Source organism: Erithacus rubecula (genome assembly GCF_903797595.1).
Source record: "Erithacus rubecula genome assembly, chromosome: 1".
NCBI lineage: Eukaryota > Metazoa > Chordata > Aves > Passeriformes > Muscicapidae > Erithacus > Erithacus rubecula.
Genome location: NC_136658.1, coordinates 38,210,576 through 38,233,766, shown reverse-complemented (window position 1 = coordinate 38,233,766; position 23,191 = coordinate 38,210,576). Strand labels below are relative to the sequence as shown.

General features: G+C 36.2%; 1 protein-coding gene across 2 annotated transcripts in view; it reads right to left on the bottom strand.

Moving 5' to 3' along the window:
- The window catches only part of CNTN5 (contactin 5), a 584,072-nt gene that overhangs the window by 4,157 nt on the left and 556,724 nt on the right, over positions 1–23,191 (bottom strand). For both annotated transcript variants that reach the window (XM_079302225.1, XM_079302226.1), the window contains 6 exons: positions 20,036–20,106; positions 19,326–19,560; positions 8,929–9,038; positions 2,454–2,640; positions 1,889–2,001; positions 364–532 (listed from right to left, as the gene is read on the bottom strand). In XM_079302225.1, coding sequence (XP_079158351.1) covers positions 364–532; positions 1,889–2,001; positions 2,454–2,640; positions 8,929–9,038; positions 19,326–19,560; positions 20,036–20,106 — 885 coding nt within the window. The remainder of the gene's footprint in view (positions 1–363; positions 533–1,888; positions 2,002–2,453; positions 2,641–8,928; positions 9,039–19,325; positions 19,561–20,035; positions 20,107–23,191) is intronic.

Below are 23,191 nucleotides of genomic sequence, written 5' to 3'. Positions count from 1 at the left end.
AGGCTCCAATGCTAGTCTCTGTGGATTGCACCCCAGCTGACTATATTCCTATTTGAGACACTACTGCACATATAAACATCTGTAGCTCAGGTAGGTTTTTAGATGTTATCCTCAAAAGGGAGAGGTTTCCTACAAATCATCTTTGTTCATCAACCTCACATGGTTGCCTTAGATGATCTTAAACATCCCAGGTGTCACTAGATATCCTTGTTTCAGCATAGAATTAAAGACTAAAGAACTAAAGATAAATGTTTTTATTTAACAACTAAAGAATTGTGACAACATTGTTTTTCTGGTAGAGAATAATAGAGTTAACGAACATTGCCATAATTACCACGGTTTCAAATATAAATGTAACCTCACCTGAAAAAGATGGAACTCTGATCTGAGGACTTGCAGTGCCATCCCCTCCTTCACTGACTGCACAGACCTCAATGATGTAGACCCCAACATCAGGAAGAAGGACCACTGCAGAGGTTTTCTGTGTTTCTATGACTTGGCTGTTGCTCTGCCCCTCTTGCCGAAATAACACCTGTGGTGGGTAAAGTGAATAGTGGTCACAATGGTCATTCAAGCTCTGTACCAAACATTTTCTGTAGATAACACATTCACTGCAATGCTAACTCTCTCATACTTTCATTAGGGATTTCTTGACATTGCATTTGAACAGACATCTGCTTTTACTTTTCCCTTCCTGCAGTGGCTTCAAAACAGTAATAGCAAAGTATTTCAAAGATTCATGAATGTGGAAGGACATAGATTATGACCTAGAGGAAAGACAGAGGACTTGCCCTCTACAGCGTTACAACTTTATCTCCAAAATTTCAAGATGTATTTTGAGTTCCATTTACTTCAAATTCTTATCCCAAAGTTCACGCTGATATTTACATTTCTGACTCAAGAACCCAACTTCAAATGTAAGGGAAATAGCCTGAATAATGTATTTACTGTGTTTACCTTAGCTGGCTAAATCAAGTGACAACAGCTCAGATCTGTCCCTGCATCTCCTCTGAAACTTAATACAAATTTATGGCATCTGGGAGGAAAGCAAGTCAGCACATAACTGTCTTTTTGGTATTTCTGCATAAGAGTTTCTGTTCCCAGAGAAAATTGAAAAGGTCAGAGAGGTGTGAAAAACCAAAGAAATCAACTCAATTATATCAGAACATCAACTATTCTGATAAAGGTTAGAGCAGTTGCTGGTTTATTTGAACCATTTTATACTTTCTCAGTGTTTCTGATGAATCAGGGGAGATATAAGATTGTAGTCTATAGAAATTATTTGATAAGGGCTTCAAAACAATCCAGTCTCCAAAAAACTGAAATCACTCTACTTTGATTCAAAGTATTGCAATGAATTCTGGTTGTTATGACTTGTTAGTTAAGTGTTAATTTGGATTTTAATCTTTAAAACATCAAAACTTTAAATTACAGATGTTGTCATCAAAACTGTTGAACGTCACTTAATATGATCACAAAAAAACCTGAAGTATTTGTGTATCTGCTTCAAAAATATATTCATTTTAATGTAAATTTAAGATACCTCATTATTATGCATTTCTCTAAATCCTACTGCAAACATAGTTGAATTGAAGAATTATTAGGAATTTCATTGCAATCTGATATCATTAATAGCCACTGCTGACTCAGAGATGATACACTGACTGCCTCAGATAGAGGGGAGTCAGACAGAGTATTTGAAAATCACAACATGCTGGGACATTTATTTTAATTTTATTTATTGTTTCTCACAGTGAAAGCTGATTAGAGACAGCCTGTAGAGAATGATTCACTTGCACAGAGATACAAGAAAGGGAAAAAAGCCAACAAAGAAGAGGAACAGTTGCTTGGAAAAGAGAAAGGTGAGGGAGGAAGGAGAATCACTAACCTTGTATCCCATTACATCAGATTCATTAGCCAGAGGTCTGACTGGCTCCCATCCAAGAGACACATGTGAGCCATCCTGTATCCACATAATATTGCCTGGTGCTTGGCTGGGAGCTGAGAAGAAAAAAATAACATGTACATATATATATTTTATAGGTAGTTTCTTTAAAAATAAAGGAAAATATTTTAATCTTTTGTTGTATTTAAAACTGATAGTGTTGCCAGGCTTCCAACTCTAGACGGAACATTTATGATTTTTTTTTCATCAGTAGTGTAATTGAGTAGATTATAGTGTATTTATTCTGCCCATCCCATAAATTCCATAAAGCTTATGAACTGGAGCACTTTTCTCTCCCTTTGTACAAAATGCCTTGCTTTCCAGGAAATTAACCTTTGTTGTGAATGCAAAGTCACATATGAATTCATGTCTAAACATCAAAGCAAAGCAATGAATCAAAGCTATATGTGATTCCTGATTATTAAACACTCTCAATAAATAAAACCCCAAGTGGACAGAGGTTGCTCCCTGATTTCTTCCTTTTAGCAAAGGTACTGAGGTTACTTACGAGATTTCTTGGTTGCTGCATGCACAGCAGTGCTGGGTGGTCCATAGCCTGCAGCGTTGTATGCCCTCACTGTGAGATGATATAATGTGTTTCCTTCTAACCCTGTCAGGAGGATGGACGACTCATTTCCCTCTGTTTTGACCTTTTCTGCTGCTTCTTCCTGCTGCATGTCCTTCCAGTAACCAACCTGCCAACAAGCAACCAAATGAAGGATTAATATCTGCACCTGGCAAGCTCATGCTGCCAGATGCTTGTGCTTGTCATCTTGTGGAGGTTGTTTTTGCCATTTATGCCTTTTTCTGATCATCAGACCCCTTTAAGCATATGGAATTTGCAGCTTGACCTCAAGCTATGCAGTGGTCTCTTCTCCAAAGTGGCAAGACTTGGAATATCATGGTGTGACCCAAAGCACATGGAATAGCTGTGTGCTGGCACAAGAAGAGGTTACTATAAAACACAAGAGCAGAGGGTGGACTTTGCAAAGGGGAGCTCATCATTGAAGGACACCATTCAAGAAGAACTCATCCTCTGCTAGGTCAGCAGAATGTCTACATTCATCCTGAAAAAGTCTGACTGCATCAGTTAAGAAGTGTTGTGAGCAGTATTCACTTCCTGGAGATTTCTTATCAGTCCAATGAATAGGCAATGGCAGAACAATGACAGAAATATCTCAATCATCTGAAAAATCTTAACAGAAGAAAAAGAAGGAAATGGATTCAGTTTTAGTTCTTGTATATAAACAAGTTTCTGGTAAATGAGGTATTGATAGAGTGTTTATGCCTTTCCTTTTCAGACATAAAATGAAACCCTAAATTGTCTTGGGTAGTTCTTAATTCTTATTCTCTGGTATCTTTAAATTTATCATTACCTCAAAGAGGTTATAAAGCTGAGCTGAGAATTTGACCAGTCTCTGTCCTCAGGGACCCAGCCTTTGCAGGGCATAACTGGAGAAAATGTATCTAGGTGAACTACACAAGTAAGAGAATTCTCATGGGGCCCTATTTTGCCTAACAGGAGATGTCACTAACACACCATTCAAAGACCTGTACTTATCTTACTGTTATTCATGCCAAGACCTACTTGCATTTCTTCCACATTTTGACCTTTTGTGTGAAGCTGGTTGTTTCCTAGTAAGTTATTTACATTGTATCAGGAAAGCTTTTCCTCTGAGAAAAAGAGGTCACAGACAAGACAGAACTCTTGAGAATGTCTCCCAGGAAATGGTGAACCAAAAAAACCCCAAGGGGTTCACATGAAAATAAGACCAATGAGCACAATGCTGACCTTTTATAATTGCACTAGGACTGCCTTAATAAAAATATCTGAAACAATCTGGTTGCAAAAATATACATTTGAGGGCCTATCTCTTCACTTGAGAAAAGTGCCTCTGTTAACTTTGAGGATATATTAGTTTGTGACAGTTCACAGTTTATTCTTTCAACTGTAAAATTCAAGTTTTTGTCTTTTGTGTGTGGGCCTGCATTATGTTATGTTAAAATGCTGTTGCTTTAATTCTTAGATGAATTATAGCTCAGTTCTCAAATGTAGCTGCAGTCAACACTGGTTCTGAAATAAGTGTGATTCACTGAGGTATTTTGCTGGATGAATACTTGACCAAAGCTACTGATACCTGAAATAACACCTATTCAGAGTCAAGTTTTCTTTTCTTGAAAAGAAAAAGGAATCAATACCTATTTATTCACATCTTGCTATTGAATCTCCAATGCTTATGATCTCTTGGGCAGTCAGACTCCTTTAATTTTACTTGTGATGCATCTTTAAAAGTTTGATGCTACAATGGTGAGAACTGCACAATATAGAGCACTGCATGAACAGGCAGTGAGAGGGAGACTTTATTATCCAGATAGTGCAGTCTGCTGAGGATCCAACATGAAAAGGGTCAGAAAGGAAAAGTGAGTTGACTTAGCTTACACAGGAAAACAGTAGCAGGAGTGGAAATGCAACCAAAGTTTTTCTTCTTTTTGTAAAAAGCCAGAAACAAAATTACAAGTAGCTTATTCACAGGGCACACCATGTCCCATGTTAATGAAGTGTTCCTGCATTAACTTCGATCTCTCTCTTTTTTTTTTTTTAAATTTATTTTATTTAATTTTTTATTTTAACATGTGCATCCATTTGTTGATGACCAAAGGAAGTAAAAGAAGAAGCAAAGAAATTCCAGTGATTGATTGTTGACTGAGGTAGATGGTGTGGGGATTTACATAGATTTGAACTGAAATGAAGATACTTCTGATATTTAAAAGTGAGGGACATGTACATTAAAATAGAGCATTTTTTAAAAAAAACCATTTTTTTAAAAGACCACTTCCTTGAAATTTCAAGTTTAAAAGTACCTTAAATGCCACTACTCTTTTGCCTAAGCTGGTTTTTAGGTTATGCAGTCTTAGTCATAATTAATCTGATATAATTGCAGATCATCTTCACTAAATGCAGTAAATTCAGAGTTTCTGTTGACAGAAAATGCAAGCTACTAACCAAGCATATCGAGTAAGAACTTAAATTAAGTAAAATTTCTGTGTTGCTTTTCCAGGTTATAGTTAAAACATCCATATGCTCTTTCTAAATTACCACAAGGTGTACTTCAATAAATACAAAGAAAAAGAAATTCAGTATCATGTAGATATAATTATCTGTTCCATTGTAAAAATAGATAAAGTGCAGCTAAGAAATAGTAAAATATTAAGTAATTATGTTTGAAAAGCCATAATATGGTTTCATTATATTAATAATATAATAAACCAAGTTATTTTGTCAAGTAATCCTCTCTGAAAATGACACTCAATTCTTTAAAAGTCTTTTTTATTTTTGTTATTTTTGGATTTTGCTTATTTGTTTGCTTCAAGTTGATCTTTTGATTGTATTAGTGAAACTCCTATCCCTTAGAGGAATTCCTGCAAAAAAGACATGAGCTTTTTCATTTCTACTTAAGTACTAGCCTTGCCTTTCTGGAAAAGAAAAAATAAACCCAAAATATCTCCTTCTAGTCAGTAATTTTTTTCTGTTTTCCTTCCTTACCAGTAGTGAACAGCAAAGAAAATATTGCCTTGGGCTCAAATAGATTTTATAACCTTCAGCTTATAGATTGCAAACAATAAGTATGAACAACACACTATATTTTTCCACAATTTTGACAAAGTTTTTGAGCTACTTCTACTTTATCAGACTGTAGCTGGCATATTTTTAGTAAGGTCGGGCAGACAGCTGACAAACCTGTACTGAAGGCAGGAATAATATGTGCTTTGGAAGATGCAAATGAGGGCAGCAAACCTTGCATAGAACTCATGTGACATAGCAGTTAACACTGCCTTTCAAGGATGACAGTGGGAAATTGGACAAGTCCCTTTGCCTTTCATTACTCCTCAGTACAAAGTGCAAGTGAGGCCAGAGTGAAAGTGGGTCACTGTGAACTTGTCCACATTTAGTATTATTCTGTCACTTCTGTTGATTAAAGCCCAGACATTCAAGTGCTAAGAAAATAGCTGCCCCTTTCATAATGCTGTTACCAAAAGGCCAGAAATGTGAAGATTGTAAAGGAGGCTGTCACTGCTATGATGACCACAGCCAGAATACGAATTGAGACATGAAAACTGAGTGGCTAGTCAGATTGTTCTGCATTCAGATTGAATTGAAGGCAACTCTTTACCTGACCTCACAAACAAAAAAAGTAATTCATCCTTTTAATCAAAATTACTGGATTTCTGTGCATTAGCTATTTGCTGTTTGTGGATTAAAGACTTTGTTTTGCACTGCATCGTAAAAAAGATGAACTTTCAGAATGCATTTTGAAATTAAGAGTCTTCCCAACACGTGAAAGTGACTCTTAAGTAATATGGAAATCATAAAGCTGTTCTGTAATTCTGGGTTTTTTCTGGGGAGGGATGTGGATTTTAGGCCCAATGTTTTCCTCCACAGATTCCTTTCCTTTTTGCACTGTGGGGATGCTTTAAACGAAAACTGCCAGTATTTAGGAAAACTGGGCTGATAGTGTGGGCTTAGTGTCCTTAAGGGAGCTATTATAATGCACTGACCCTCTGTACTGATCCTATAAATCATTGCATCCTTTTTGATGAAATCCTTCCAAAGAATGGAATAGAAAAGGTCTAGTAATACCATCCTTCGAAGTTATTATCTTCTGCTGAATTGTGCAGAACAGCAACATTTACATTTATGTTTACTAAATAAGTGTTGTTCAGATTGTAGTAATTTCTGTGAAGGTGAAGAAGAGCAAACTATTCCATGAAAGATTTGTTTGTTAGAAAGTGGGCAGAGGAATTCTGGTTAAATGAATAATGATGGAAAGGGCAAGACTGGGGTGAGAAGGTTGGGGAGGAAAAAACACCCTCATCTTCCCAGATAAAAGTAGTACCTTAAAAGGTATTGCTACTTAGAAGGCTCCTCTAATTCCTTCATGGGAGGAAGTACAAGACAGCAGTGAATTTTTTTTTTTATATTTCATTTTTTTTTTGTCATGTCAGCTGCAGATTCTTGGCTTGAAATGTTTGCTTAGTAATATTCATGCTATAATCCTCAAACTGGTATACAGCAGAGTGAGGAGCCAAATTATTAATAAGGTTCACTGTTAGTAACTTCCACTGTATCAATGGACATTTTCAGATTTGTACCTGAGAAATCTGTGAGAGATGTAGAGCTGGCAAGTATTACTGTTTGGGTCAGAGTATGGGAAACTCCAAAGGTCAGAGCACTTTCCAAGTGCAGAAAACCACCTCTGACACAAAGCAAGCCCACTGTCCTACCTGTAACAGCCATGACACACCTGTAGAGCTAAGGGAAGTGTTATGTGACAAGTAAGTAACTGCAAAGTCCATCCACATTATAAAGGGATAAGTTTCTAGGGAAATAAATTTCAATTTTAGAAAGAAAATTTATTTTTTATTTTAAAATATTTGATCGATGGAATGAGGTTAAGAGTGAAAATAGTAGGTATAATTTAAAAGATGCTAAGGTATCTGAGAAAAAATAACAAACCAGCTATCCTTCTGAAAAGAAAAAAGGGTGCAGCAAGGTATTTCAGATGATAAAAGACTGGTCTCAAGAATGAAGTCAGGTTAGTAACAAGTGGAGCACTTCAACATGGAGAGGAATAGTATTTGCAAGATGAATATCATCTCTGTCAGATACAGTTTTTTCCTCTTTAGAAATTTAAAGCTAAAATGGTCAAATATGACTTTTCCTGCATGAAGCAAGCTATGTGCAAAGGAATAGAAACATATTTAATGTAGGGAAAAAGTGTGAGAAAAGAATAATGAAAGAAAACTGACAGAGGGTTAGCAGAGTGCAGCATGAAGACTTAGATGGGAAAAAGACCTGGTCAAGTCCATTTGGACTGTGCTAGATATTAATAGAAGTACTGCTATCCAATATATCAACAGGCTACAGAAAAAGGTAAAAAATAATATTAACTGGCTGTGCCTGAGTTATGAGGCAAATGCACTGTCCTGGTCATGGATGGCCAGCCTGAGGAGAGCTGGGGAAGGTGCTGGCTCTGGTGCTGCCCAGACACCTACACTTCTTTCCTAAGGCTGTTAATGATGGTCACCAGCCCCTGGGGTTGCCCAGACACACTACCAGAGAAATCCTATGCTAGTACATCACAAGATATCTTTTGACACCCATATGACTGGTGTCTACCCCAGACCTAGGTGTTTATCCTCTTTTCAGGGTTACTGTAGATAATCAGGAATGAGTCAGCACTGTTTAAAGGTCTAAAGCAGGAGAAATAGCCTGCATCCTAAAACCAGTTAATTTAACTTAGCTGGACTATTTAATGAGGATCAGCGCAGCCTAATCCACAAGGTCAGGGTGGGTTATAGTGGTGGCCCAAAAGAATAGAAAAGGTGTACTGCTAGATCTGATCTGCTCCTGGAGGTTTGGATTGTGAACTGCATCCAAAAGTGCAAGGAGGTCCCTTGTGGGCTGGTTCACTCTCCCACGTCAGGAAGAGCTGTCTCTAAGCAGAGTTTTATCCATGGACTGTGCAGCTGCTGCTTCCCTCCTGACATCCTGTAGTTAAGGTCTGCCCAGCAGATGTCCCTCGGCCACTGCGGGATGGGAGCACACGGATGCAGAGCTCTCTCCTTTCTCGGTGCTGATCGCTGTCAGTAAATAACAAGTTTGAACTGGTCGCTTAGAGCTGGAAACAGTCAATACCTAATTTTCCCCCGCCTGTGAATGATGCATGCTGGGTCACTTGCAGCTCTTTCAGGTCTTTTTGAAGTGACAACGAGATGTTATAAGAACTGCTGTTGAACTGTTTTCAAGCACAAATAAATAAAAAATGTTCCGGTGCTACAGCTGTGACTGTCGTTCCACAGCTAGTGGTACGTAGGCTAAAATGAGCATAATTCCTATTGAAGTTTCACTGCTGCACATGTTAACAGAACACAACACTTGCAAAAGCAACAAGACTTCTCATTATGATATTCTGTGTTCATACCTCGAATCCCTGTGGTCTTCCTAGACTCTCTTTAATATGTTTCCATGCAACAAGAATCTCTGATACAGACAGACTCGTAGCTTTGACATCGATGGGAGCAGCAGTGGGTTCTGTATTAAGAAAAATGAAACAATAAACCTCCACTGTAACAGCTTGTATTTATCAAAAACACTCAGTCTGAAACTGCCATTTACTTCCTTTATTCTACCTTAATACTCACAAGAAGGTATGACACTTAGGAGGAACATGAAAAACTGAACAAGATGAAGAGATTATTATTGTTGTATTTCTTTATTTGTGTCATGCTACATCAATATCTCATCACTGATGATGGGTGCAGCAAACTGTGAAAGAATCTCTTGTTCGTGTTTTTTTTTTAAAAGCTTTAATATTTGTGTATGTGTCCCCTGCCTCCACATACCCCTTTCATAGCCCTAACTGCAGCAATAAATGGAGCATTCATTCTATTTGTGGCTTCTTAGTGCCATTCTGTCAGCTCAGGATGAGCAATACCTTGCTGGGGTGCTAAGTTAGTCCTGCCCTGGGGCATTAGTGAGTAGGAAGTGATACCCAGTGCTGTAGTGAAATGCTATGTGAAAGATTTTTTTTTAGGACTATATTATTATATCCTCGAAATCACAGGCACCAGTGTTTGGGATGTGCCACCTTCTCTGCTGTGAAGCATTTACTGTTTTAGCCCTGTGGAGCACCCCACCACTCAGTTCTATCACCTGTTACAGTATGCTGGGAGTGACGAGTGTACAAAATTGTCTCCTATGAAACTGGAACATGAGTCAAGGAAATCTTGTGGGTCTTTTGCTTTATTACCTAAATATGATTAAAAACTTTCTTAAAGATAAGCTGTGGAGGTAAGGCTTCTATATATGCTGTGCAGCACACAATAGGGTATTTCTCCACCTTTCTGGTATAGTTCACTTACTCAGAAAAAATGTGAATTCACATTCCCCTCTAGTCACAGAACCTGTGATTTCCTCCTTGGCCTAATGCTCCTCATTACATTTCTGATATGGTGACCTGTTCCTGAAGGGCAGGCAGAGGTCTTGGTTTTATGTCATAGGGAGGCATATCAAAGAGCTTTCTGAAAAGTGGGGTTTTGGGGACTTGTTTAACAGGGTTACATAAAGGAACAGAACAGACTGAAATAAAATGATATATTTTTCTCAGTGATCAAACCATCTAACATGCAAGATACCTAATAACAGTGTTGACTCATTAGCTAGCCTCCTTTCTCTGCAGATGTTGCTCTGGCACTGTTGCCCAACAAATATTTTTGGCTTGGCTCATACAAACTTTTCATTCTTTTTGATGTCAGACTTCTAATGTCTGTTACTCTTTTTTTGATCTCTTTTTAATTTACATATGAAGAAAAGAAGTAATTCTGATATGATACAGAGTGGTGTTTGCCAACAGTGAGTATTACTAAGAAGTATAAAATATGTTTGGAACTTTTTAGGTAATAAAGAATAAAAAAATATATTCAGGAATAAGAGAAATGATCTTTCAAATTCAATACCAAAAGAATTGCATTATGAAGAAATATATTGCTCATAATATGATTTTCTGTTCAACAGTTACATCCTGCTTTCTGTTTTATGTACTACTAAGATTTGTGTGGCAAAAGCTATTTTCTAGTTTTTATATTATTGAAGCAATTACCTTGTTGTCAGAAAAGATTGCAGTGGGATAAATAATTTGAGATGTACACAAAATGTTGGTTGGCAGACTTTACATTTTCTATAAATGCAGATATCATTTCCTCTTCATAGCATTCACTACGAGTAGTTTATACAGTGCTTGAATAGAAACATAGAATACTTTCTGGTATTTTAAAAAATTGTTTTCAACAAATGGAGCAGAAATAGTTTGGATTTTTTATGTGGAGAAATGTATTTCTCACATATTCAGAAATAATTTACTACAGTTTCACTGATATTAGGTACCGAGAATAGTGTTCAGCAAAACAACAGAAATTATATATTTGGGAATAAGACATAATATGACTGTCTGAAAGTTTTTGGAAATTAAATAGCATTTTTTATTGATTCAGATATGATAAGGACCATATAATTTCTGGTGATATAATACAGTCTGTGGTTTAGTCCAATGTCATGCTTTATTCTCTGTGTCTAAAACTAATGATAAGTTTGATAGGTTCATTAGCTTTTTCTATTATGGTCACTGATGTTGTAATCATGTGATTTTCTTCAGATCATGTTATTATACTAAACCTATAGGTGTCTACCTAAGGTCATAGTCCTGAAAAAAGAAAAAGACCAGCTTTAATAGTCCCTTTAATATTCCCTGTTTGAATTAAAGATGCATTGCAACAAATGCTCATAAGGCTGTGTGCAATGTCCATGAAACACTGTCTTCCTCTGTGCTGCAATCACACTTTAAATAAACATGATTAATATGTCGCTCTTTGGGATGGCTGTAAAATGGCAGGACATGCATTTACACTAATTTTATTGCTAATGTCCAGAGAGGGAATCCTGAAAAGTAAATAAAAGAATCAGTTACTATCCCTCAGTGTGTTGTACTTGTTTATGACTGCAAGCTGATCAGTTTTCCTGAAATATTCATCCTTAAGGATTTCCACGTGATCTACCTTAAAAAACAAGTCCAAGAGCTTACTCAAATTTGTGTTGTGTTAATTCTGTGAAACAGAGTCAGGACTACTCAACCAATCACTTCATATCTGTTCAGTTCTTATTTTGATTCCAAAAAGGATTTTTACAAAGTAGTCTTACTCAAAATTTGAGCTCTTATTTGAAGCTAAGAACCTCAGTCTGAGCAATTGCATTATGACTGCAGGCAGTTCTTTATAGTTGAGATTTTGGGATTTCAGCCAGGATCTATTTCTGTGATAATGTCTCTCTGTGGAAAAATCCACAAGAGATATATCAGAAGGAAAATCAGGAAAATTCATCCTTCTTGTGTCAACCTGCAGGTAAAGAAAGTGGTAGTATTCGCTTCCTTGATAGAAATAGCTACACAGGCTATCTTCCAAATCAGTGAACTTTTTCTATTCCTGACAAATGGGGCCCTCCACCAGATCTGCAGTGAAATGTCTGTCTGCAGGATATAGAATTTTCTCCAGAAGAGTGTGCTCAAAAGGGAAAAAATGTCTGATTTCCATAATAGCAGAACAAGATTACTGTTTCCAGACCTTAGGAATTCTCACTTTTCCACAAGCCTTTTCTGTTTTCACCTTTTCTCTGACCATTGTCTTTGCAGAAGACTTTAAAACAAAGAAAAATTTGAAGAGTATTGGAATGAGCTATAAGTGAAGACTTCTGATCTAAATAATTTTGATTTAGTGCTGAAATACTTTTACTTGTCAGGTAGAACTTCTGAAACCTTCTCCAGTAATGATGCTCTCCTGCACACTTTCTCACAGTGCACGTCCTGCTGTGGCTCTCCCTTCCCAGTGGAATAATCCAGATTTATTACACAGCAGAGTGTCACCTGGGAATAAGGAGCTGCCTTATTCCATGAAGAATTTACCAGTGGAGTGTTGCCATCTTCATCAACACAAATGGTTCATTTTCATCAGGTGACCTGGCAGACAGTAAGCCTGAGCACGTGAGGAGGGGATGTGCCCATTACATTGATTGCACATTGCTTCCCATGGGGCTAATGCCATTGATCAGAGGAGTGCTTAATAAACTCCTGCATGTCAGGATCGTGATTTCATTCCTTAAAAACTCATTGGAGACAGCTCTAGCTGAGCTTTCACAGGATCTCTCCAGACAGATCATCTGGCAGAACCAGGAAATAGCCCTCTGTAATTTACAGCTAATTTGCCAATTAGTTTTCAGGTTCACCTGAATTCCAAGTAGATCATCTCTAGCTATTAATAAATTACAGGATTTCACTTCTTGAGTTTAAGATTTTAATTAAAGACATTAAGGCTTTATTCAAAGTAGTGAAATTGCATAATATTTCCTCTCAATGAAAATAGTAATTTATTTGTCTAAATATGGAGAAACAAAATTGCAATGGCTTTTATATGGTCCTTTGCCTTTCAGATATCTGAGAGCTTTGGATCTCCATTGGCTCAATGAATTACCACAAATCCATCCATACAAAGCAAGAACAAAAGCTCTGTGCAGTATCATTGCATTTTATGTATTACAGAAGTGCATCTGGGGTCCCTCAGGAGGTTTTAAACAGTAAGTGTGAGAGTCTTCAAGCTTTAACCTGTATTGCTCAGGGCTTTCTATTTCCTGTATAGAAGTTTTTAGTAGTATTCACTACTCCATTTATCAAAATTATAGATCTTTCAATTGTTGTGCATATGATTCTGTCAATGCCTGAAGGAGAAATTAGACACTGAAATGAACAGAACTGATCCTATATCACCCATTATGACAATCATTAACCAAAAAGTCCCCCTTTATAAGAGACCTAACTCATCTTGAAACCAGTTGGGTTCCCAGAAACTTGCTTCTATTTCTTTTTATATTCTCATCTATTTCCATACTGTAGAGTATTCTAATTCATATTTATCCTTTATGCAGCTTTTAGGCTGCATCTGTATTTGTAAACTGAATAGAGACAGAGAGACAAGGCACCTGCCCGAGCATGGACATACAGCTGTCTGTAGCATTACACTGTCACCATCATCCATGTTGGCTCTGGGTAATTTGTGCTGCCCCAGGATGTGACAGTTTTAGCAGAGTAATGCCCTGATGCAAACTAAAACATTTGAGTCTTTCTTATGTGTAATTTCTACCCCATCTCCATGAGTAGAAAACCAGATCAAATTTTATGTATGATACATTTGAATAGCAAATTCTTAATTGTTTAGTTTGGAAATGGTTGAATTTCCGATAATTGACAACACCAGAAATTTCCACTACAGATGTGAAACTTTTCACTTTCATGTTCTTATTAGCTATCCTGTCTATATAATCTTATTTATTTAAAATGCATTCTAAAGTTTTTCATTACTGTTGTTCATTCCTTGATTATATTTAACATCAATTCCTTATTTACTTCAATTTTTCATGCCTTATATACTTGTATACTAAAAAAATCTTTTCATTACTTGGATTATGTATGCTTTTTACTTACTCTGAGTATCTTATAGAGGGTACATCTATAGATCCCCAGATGTTCCAGAAATGTACCATTTCTTGCAGTATAAACTTCAAATATATGTTATATGTTTGGCATAAAAAACTTCTATTTCCAGTTTCAACTGTTAGTTCCAGTTAATAAAATAATGTCCTGCTTTTTAATTATGATGTATTCCACTCTTATTTGTTATGATCAGCTTTTCTATAGTGTCTTAATTATTCATCAGAACAAGGCTATTGTGTTGTTATTTCTTCTCACTTAGTCCTGGATAAAGAATCTGCTAATTAGCAGAGCCAGAACACAAGGTCATTAGTCCTTACTAATTAGTTTTTACTATCCAAACTACTCTGAACAGCTAAATTCTCTCATAAATAACATCATTCTTTAATATTTTCAACAATTAGAAAGTTCTTTCTCAGCATCCAAATTGATCAGGGTAATCAGCAATTAACCTCTAGCTTGACTTCCAGATTTTTTAATTGTCCTTTTCCAAAATTCCACGGAATCCAAGGTTATTCTGTTTTATCCAAGCACTGATTTTGTATTTTCTGGTATGTTATCAGCATGTCATGACACCCAGCTTCTTACTTTTATTTTGTCTTTCCTGTGTTGCTCATTTGTCTATCCATGCTTGCTAAAGAGAGCCAGCCTGGTCATCATTTTTATCAGCACAACCTTTTCCATCTCTTGCCATCATACCTTCATACTCATGTTTACTTCTCCTATATTTGTGATGTCCTCAGTTTTCATTTTCCAGACATAGAGATTGCATATGGTATTCCTTGGTACTGAAAGCTTGCATTAGTAATCTTGGAATTCTTATCATCTCAGTATTTAGGTGGAATGTAGTCATCAATAAAAGAGAATGCATAAATGCTTATGTTGTAACAAGTAATGATAAGATTGCTTTTGTTCTTTGCTTTATTTTCAGTGTCTAGTGCCTTTACAATTTTTTTTTCTTCTGTGGATAAAAATCATGTGCACCTGCACTGAATTTCAGTGCTGTTTTAGTATTTTCTAGTAAGAAACTGATACCTTATTTTCCTGACAGAAAGTAGGGTCAGAAGATTTCTCTGTGCTCTGTTCATGATCCTTTTCACCCTCATACCTGCACACTGCAACCTTTCTCCTGACAGGTAGCCTTATTTTCTGTGCTCTCATTTCTTTTATTAAAGTTTTCCTTCATGTAAGGTTCAGACTTGTCCTTCCCTGCAGCTGGAAATGCCTACTGTCTCCTTTTGCTCTGCAAAAGAATTATTATTGGGGTAATTGTGCATGTTTTTTCTACACTGCATCTTCTGAGCATCATCCTCATTCCGTCTTCAGAACCGCTTCCTGGCTCTGATGATCCTTTTTATCATCACTACATGTGACCACTATTTTTCTTCTTTTCTCTCTGATTACTTGCTTTTTTTTTTTCTTTCTTAAGTTTTCTAGGAAAGAATCCTCCTGCAAATTTTCCTACTGAATTAAGACATCTTTTCCAGAGAGTCACACATATATTAGCTTTTTTTTTCTCCATGGGTTATATGTCTAGCTTTGTACAAAGTTTTTAACTGATTCTCCATTCTGTTCTCTATTCTTCCATTACATTCTTCTGCACTTTTAACTCCTGGACAGTCTTACCCGTGAATTATATTCTGGTGATGATTTTTATGAAGTCAAAAGACTGGTGAAAGGGGAAGAAGGTCTTAAAATACCTATGACAGGAAGACTTTCTTGCCTCTTCAAGTTTGGATCACCACTATCATTGATGTTTTAGCAACCATTGGTGCAATTCTGCCTTCTAAATACCTGTTGGGTCTTTGTCCAGGTGGAGGATGGTGACAAGTGGCATCCATCAGATCTCTGCCTTGGGACCAGTGCCCTTCAATATCTTTATCAAGGACATGGACAGTGAGATCCAGGGCACCCTCAGCAAGTTTGCAGATGACACCAAGCTGAGTGCTGCAGCTGGCGCTCCTGAAGGATGGGATGCCATCCAGAGGGACCTGGACAAGCCATAGAAGTGGGCCCATGGCAACCTCATGAGGTTTAACAAGGCCAATGACAAGGTTCTGCACCTCAGGTGGGGCAGTCTCAAATACAAATACAGGTTGGGAGAAGAACTAATTGAGAGCAGCCATGAAGAGAAGAAGTTGTGAGTTGTCACGGATGAAAAGCTGGGCATGAGCTGTCAGTGTGCACTCCCAGCCCAGAAAGCCAAACGTGTCCTGGGCTGCATCCAGTGGTGGCAGCAGGGCCAGGGATCAGCTGCATCAGCTCTGGGGTCCTTAGCACAAGAAAGCTGTGGGGCCTGTTAAAGGAGGCCCAGAGGAGGGACATGAAGTTGATCAGAGGGCTGGAGCACCTCTCCTGAAGACAGGCTGAGAGAGTTAGGGCTGCTCAGCCTGGAGAGGAGAAAACCCAGTGAGACTGTCTGTGAGTCTTCCAGTACTGAAAGGAGGCTTATAAAAAGGCAGAGATACCTTATACAGGCACATAGTAACAGGACAAGGGGGAATGGATTTAAACTAAAAGAGGAGATATTTAGATTAGAAAGAAATTAATTACTGTGAGGTTAGTAAGACCCTGGAACACATCAGAGAAGATGTAAATGCCCATCCCTGAAAGTGCTCAAGGCCAGGTTGGATGGGGCTTTGAGCAACTTGGATAGTGGAAGGCTCCTTGTCCACAGCAGAGTGTGTTAAAACTTGATTATATTTAAGGTACCTTCCAACCCAAATCGTTTTATGATTCTTTTATATGATCTGACTTAATAGACAGAAAAATATTCGCCACTCTATTTACTTCTGAGAAAATTCTCAGTGTTTTAGTCAAATTTTGGAGTTCTTTAACTTAGAAGGCAATGTTTTCAGCCCTTTGTCCCAGACAGAAGCACTTTATGCAATCAAAGGGCAATCTGTTGTGTTCTCTGAGAAAACACTTTACTCAACACCACCTGCCAAGCTGCTTGCTTAAGAACAGCTCAGGGCCACTTCAAAAGGGCTCTGAATGTGAATCAGAAAGCACACAATAAGCTCTCATGGTCATACAGAAGGAGATGCATTCATTCTTAATAAACATCAGATTTTTTCATGGTTCAGAATCTATCCTGTAAAAACTGTTTATTCCAGTGTGCTTAGCAGAGGCAACGTTTTAGACTTCCATAGACAAACTTGATATGCCATTAAACAATTGTAGATCTGTTTGTAGATGTGAAAAAACTGGTAATGTGTAATATAAAGCCTTAATTTTTAATAATTTTATCCTATTGCTTTCTCTAGATGTTTGCTGAATGAATTGTATATGTGATGAAAAGCAAGTAAGATAAAGATTTGCTGGATCAGCCCTAGGACCATAATATATTATACTGTCAATTGTTATTTAATATCTGCTCTTCAACAGAAATCCTTGAAAAATTGTGCTTTCAGCTGTTTTGCTCCTTAGGCATGACAGCCCATACCTCTTTCAAAAGCATTTCCCCATTTTCATAGCACACTGCAATGTCTGTTGTCCTCAATCTTCATATTGCCCAGAATTTAGCTGTAATAAACTGTTTCATTACTCCTTTAAATTCTCAGTATATTACCTTGATCTTTTCTGGAGGAAAGCTTTTTATAAATTAATTTTGTACTGTAATGTCACAGCATCCCATATCTTTCCAGAAATATAAGTCTTGTAAAATATTTAGGTCCACAGAATTCCTCATGTACAGACACATACAAAGACTGAATTAGCAAAACTATAATGGATAGGCACTTTCAAGTTACTGAATTAAAATCAGAAAAGTTGGTTTCTATAGAAAGTTAATTTTAATATTCTATTAAGACAATTTTTAAAGCTCATATTTTAAAAGAACTGATAGAAAAAATTGTTTATATATTACTAATTTTTCTATTTCCTATCTTGTCCAAATATAAAGGAAAGGTATAAGGATGTATTATTACAATTCAGCATTCAGCTTTTTGTTAAAATAGGTTTTTCTACTAAAAAAAAAAAAAAAAAATAAAGTGTTTGTCTTCCTTCCTCTGCTAAACTTTATTTGCAAAAAATGTTCTGCTTAGAGTATGAAATTATTTAAAAAATCACCATTGGTCTCACAGTATCAATTTTCATTGAGGAACTTTTCAACTGTATGATTTTTAAGTTGTATTGTGCAATTTTTACATTTTAAAATGTAATTGCTTTTATAAAAATACTTGGTATTACTTGGTAATCCTGATTCAAAAAGTGGAAAAAACCAAATTACTGGGTCTGCTTTTAGCAAAATCAACATCTCCAACCTCTGTAATTACTGTAAGACAATAGTAATAGACAGTGTCTGCTGCATCATAGTTACAAATTTATATGGTTTTGGGTTAGTGTGAAACAACATAATATTTTCTAGCTTCATATGAAATTTCCCATTTCTTTTTCATGGACAGAGTATGAAATTCCTCTCATCTGCAGTAGGACTCTACTAATTTTATTCCCTTAATATGAGACAGTAGAATAACTCAGTATAGTAAAGAAAAATTGATGTTTATGAATTTCAATAATGGAGCTTCGGAAAATATTCTTGTGGATAACATTTATTTGCTTTTTTTTTCTGCGTGGGAAGTTCCATACATTGGGTCCTGTCAAAAGAAAACAACTTCTTTTACTAGTACTAATTAGTGCTTGTTCGTTGTTTCTGTTTGGCTCTTTTCTGCCCCTCAAAATACTGTTTAGAATTTATAGCAACTCTCACGAGAAATTTTCAAGAAATATTTTTCATCTGTTCTTGGGAGATATTCCTATAATTCCCATTAAAGACTGAGACATTAATGCAAAGTCAGAACTTTCTACTAATGAAATAAAAATTATAACAAAATTTATTTCTGTGCACTTTTAGAATGCATTAACTAGGAAATGAACATTCATAAGTGAATTTATTTATTATTTGAGCTGTTGTCTGATTAACCCATCAAAAAAAGGATCATGCATCTCAGAAACATTAGAAAATAGCATCCTTTCTTTTATCAGTGTTAAAGAAACCCTGCCCAAAATTAAGGTAAATGATGTAATATGAAAGGTGAACCATTTTTGTTTTTTTTTTTAATGGTGACTGATGTGGCTTGAAGTCTCTACTAAATTTTGTAATTTTGCTTTCTAGGTAATCTTGGCAAATTAGTTCACTTCCTTCTCTGAAAAACCTGTTTAATGCTACTTATCTCTTCTGCAAAGACATTTGTAATTAGGATTTTAAAAGTGCATTTTAAGAGGATGCTTTATATATAAAAGGCTTAATATAGTCGATGATATGCAATTTAACCTCATGTTGAACTGACCTCCTTCAGCTGAGCAGATGACCACAATAGGGCTGAAGGGACCATCTCCTTTGTTATTGTAAACACCAACTTTCACCTCAAAAGGAGTCAGAGGTGGCACACTCTCATCTCTGTAGATGAATTTTGAGGCATCTGAAGATGTCACCATTTTCTCCTTCCAGCCACGCGTTCCATTGGGTCTGAAGGCTACAATATATCCAAATCCTTCTCCACTCTGAAACTCTTCTGACACTGGCTGAAAAATTAAATTCAAAAACTTAATTATTATAGTTTTACTAATTTAGAAAAAAGTCACAGTTCCATTATAGAATTTTACTTACCCTACATGTCTTCATAAGCACAACTGCTTCCAAAAAGAGTTTCCTGATCTAATAGTTCAAAAAATTTTACGAGTCTTTCCTTCTTTTCTCTTAGCTATTATTTAATCTAGTGTTTACATAAGATCCAGAAAAATCAAATAAACCCAAGCAGTAGAATAGGAAGAAAAAACGGATGAATTAGTAGAAGTTTGGAGTTGATGCTTTATTATCTTCTACTCAGACCTCATGAAAATCCACAGTACTTTGAAATTTTAGAACATATTTAAGAGTAGTATTTTGTGTCCATGTGTTGGCAAGATTTGTTGTAAGGAAACCCCAGTAGAGTACTCTTTATTTTGGCCTCAAAGAAGTTAACATGAAACAAAACCTTTAAACAGAAAAATCCCTTACCTCCCATGCTATTACTAATTCATGTCGCCTTCCACTTCTGCCACTGACGTTAGCTGGAGGTGTCTTTGGCACTGTGTGCAAAAAGGAGAAACAAAACAAAACAAAACAAAACAGAACAAAATAAAACAGAATATCCAAGTTATTGAAGCTTTCCCCATGGTAATAAGTTGCTGCAGAAGGCATGAGACTGTTAAATCAGAACAGGAATAAAAACATAGCACTCTGTGGTAAAGAAAATTTGCTCAAGCTTCATTTCAGAGAGTTGCACGTACAAGCTAGAAAAATGAAACAAAATGTAAGCTGAGAATGAAAATAACATTGCAATAAAAGCTGCTTATGCACCAGATCTTTTGCAGATTGGTAAATCTTTTTTGGACAAACAACTTTATATGCCAGGAAACCTGACATATTTCAGATTTTAGGTAAAATCTTGGGACATAACAATTCTTCCATTATTTTTCATGTAGTTTTTCATGTAGTTAGTGATTTAGAATGTTTTAATTGTTGCAAATCTAATTTTTATCGGTCTACCAGGGAGCTAACTTTCAGAAACTTTAAAGCAACCAACCTCAAACATCCCTCATGATTTCTTGCAAAATGCTGGAAGCAGTACTACCCACAGTTCTTGAAAAATTGAGCTCATCATTGCAGCTTTAAAGCAAATGAACAATGGATAAAATTCTTTAAAGTAAATTATAACTGTCATCACCATTTTTATTTGGATTATCATATTTTGCAAAAAAAGAAATGTCAGTTGTTCCATAGGAATTGTATCATTTCTTTTGCCTTGTTTAGTGCCTCTAATGAAACTCCTCTCAAATGGCCAGTCTTGCATTTATTTACTGTGAGGAGGCAATACCTGCATTCTCTATTTGATTAAATATGTCCTAAGATACAAAATTTTAATTTTCTCTTTACAGCACTACATAGTTCATTGGTAGAAATGTACTGTGAGCTGTTAAGTGTTTAGACCCTATTGCATGTAGTTTAGCTTATTTAAAGAGTAGCGCTGTGCCTTTGAACCATACAAAATAAAATGCACATAAATAAGTGTACACGGTCCTCTCTGTTTCCTGTACCATTGCTAGCTTGAGTTCAATGAAAATGCATTTTTTATTAGATCCTAAGACTTCAGAATTCATTTGAGTAGTCACTTTTTGAACCCTGGACTCTCTATAAAGAACAGAAGCCTGATTCTGCTTTTCCTCATAAACGATGCAACACTAAAAAGCTCAGGAATTGATTTTGATTCATCCTGTTGGAAATGAAGCAGGTGCTATTTCATCTGTAGCTCTTAGCAGACAGATAGGGAGATTTCTAAGGTCTTTCTCTCCATTAAACCTGTGTTCATATGGTAAATATGGTGCCTCTCTCCCTTCTTTCCTTCCTGCCTTCTGCCTCCCTCCCACCTTTTGACATGGCAAAAAGGTAATCAACCTTTCCTTTCAGAAACAGAATTTCCCTCTGGCTTTAAAAAAGGAGTAGAAAGAATACAATCAATGTGCAACAGTGTGATGAATGTTCTAGCATGAAAAGATGCAGATGAAGCCTCATCTGACAGTTAATTAACATCCAAAAATTATGATGCCATCTCTAATGGAGCATATTTAAACCTTGTTTAGCACCCATTTTTCTCTTGCCTCTCTAAGGTATTTTTGAGTAAATTATAGAGACAAATGGAGTTTTTATGTAGGTGCCTGCCACATTAGAAATGAGAGAGTATGCTGTATTCCTTTGAAGCATCCAACATGATGGACTTATTTAACCTGCAGCACCCTCTTTCTAGAGTTTTCTTGTTAACAGCATTGCAGACTGTGGCCCTATTTAAATGAATAAACGTTAAAAGAATAAAACTGTCAAAAGGATGAATTTCTTTTGCACAAAACTAAAATGTACACTCTCACAGTGAAACTCTTTCAAATGAATAACCATTAAAAGAATAAATGTGTCAAAAGAATAAATTTCCTCTGCACTGCAGCAAAGCAGAGTATACACAGAGGGAGACAGTTTGAAATGAATAACTATTAAGTGAAGAAAACTATTAAAAGAAAACATTTTTTGCCAGGAACCAAGGCTGTACATTAGCCATGCTTTCAGCACCTCCTCCTTTATATCAATGTTGTATTTGAATTTACTCACTCATGGCCTAAGTTTGTTGCCATGCAATTAATGACTTTCCAATCTTTATGCAGTTAGTTCTCAGCAGTGGCACTCATGGAGCTGCACTTGCACCAAATACACAAGTATGATGCCTAATCTTAGCCCTGGAAACAGGATATATATGTCTGGGGAACAAGGACATTAGGACATCTTTTGTTTAGGGTTTATCAAAGCTGGGAAGTTTGGTAATTTTCCTTCTGAATAAATACACCCCTGCACTTAGCACAAAAACCCAAAATCTTGAAATGAACGTGCCAGGAGCTTGATTTGAATGCAAACAGCAGGATTATTTTTCTTACTGTTTTCTATTTTCAGAAAATTACTGTGATATGCTGGAAATGAAAGTCAAATTAAACTCTATTAAAACTTATCTCCTCTAAACCAAACAAAAAACCCATTAACTTTTCCTCTAAGAGCAGGCACAGAGAATGTAGCCCTCAGCAGTCCTACAAAGCATTTGACAAGATACTTAAGATATAAATGAAGAAAAGGTGATATGGAAGGATGAAGCTTATACATGAAGACATGACAACTGTTTAATAATTCATGTGTATCTTATCATTACAAGCTAAGTATGGATGAAAAGCAGGGTTTTAATTCAGGAGAAAATATATACACAGAATTGCTATGGCTGAGGGTTTTATGTATGGGAACAGTAGTTATAAAGTGCTGAAAAATGCTGATGATGCCATCTATATATTTTAAACCTTTATTTAAATGTAAAACATTTAAATGGGAAGCTTTTGGATTGGTGGGTAATACTGTAGCTATGGGGTAGATGTTCACTTTCAGATCTCCACAGTGTCCAAATTTCTGAAAATTGCAATTTTCTTTATGGTCATTTAATTAGATTTTTAAAATTCCTTTCTCTTCAGTCTGCATGGCTGATGGATTATCTGTGGTGGTTTTTTAGTTTAGGTTTTTTGCTTATTTTTTAAACAAAAATGGTGGACTGCAAAGATGAACTGATTAAAAGTTTTGGTACTCAGTTCTGAG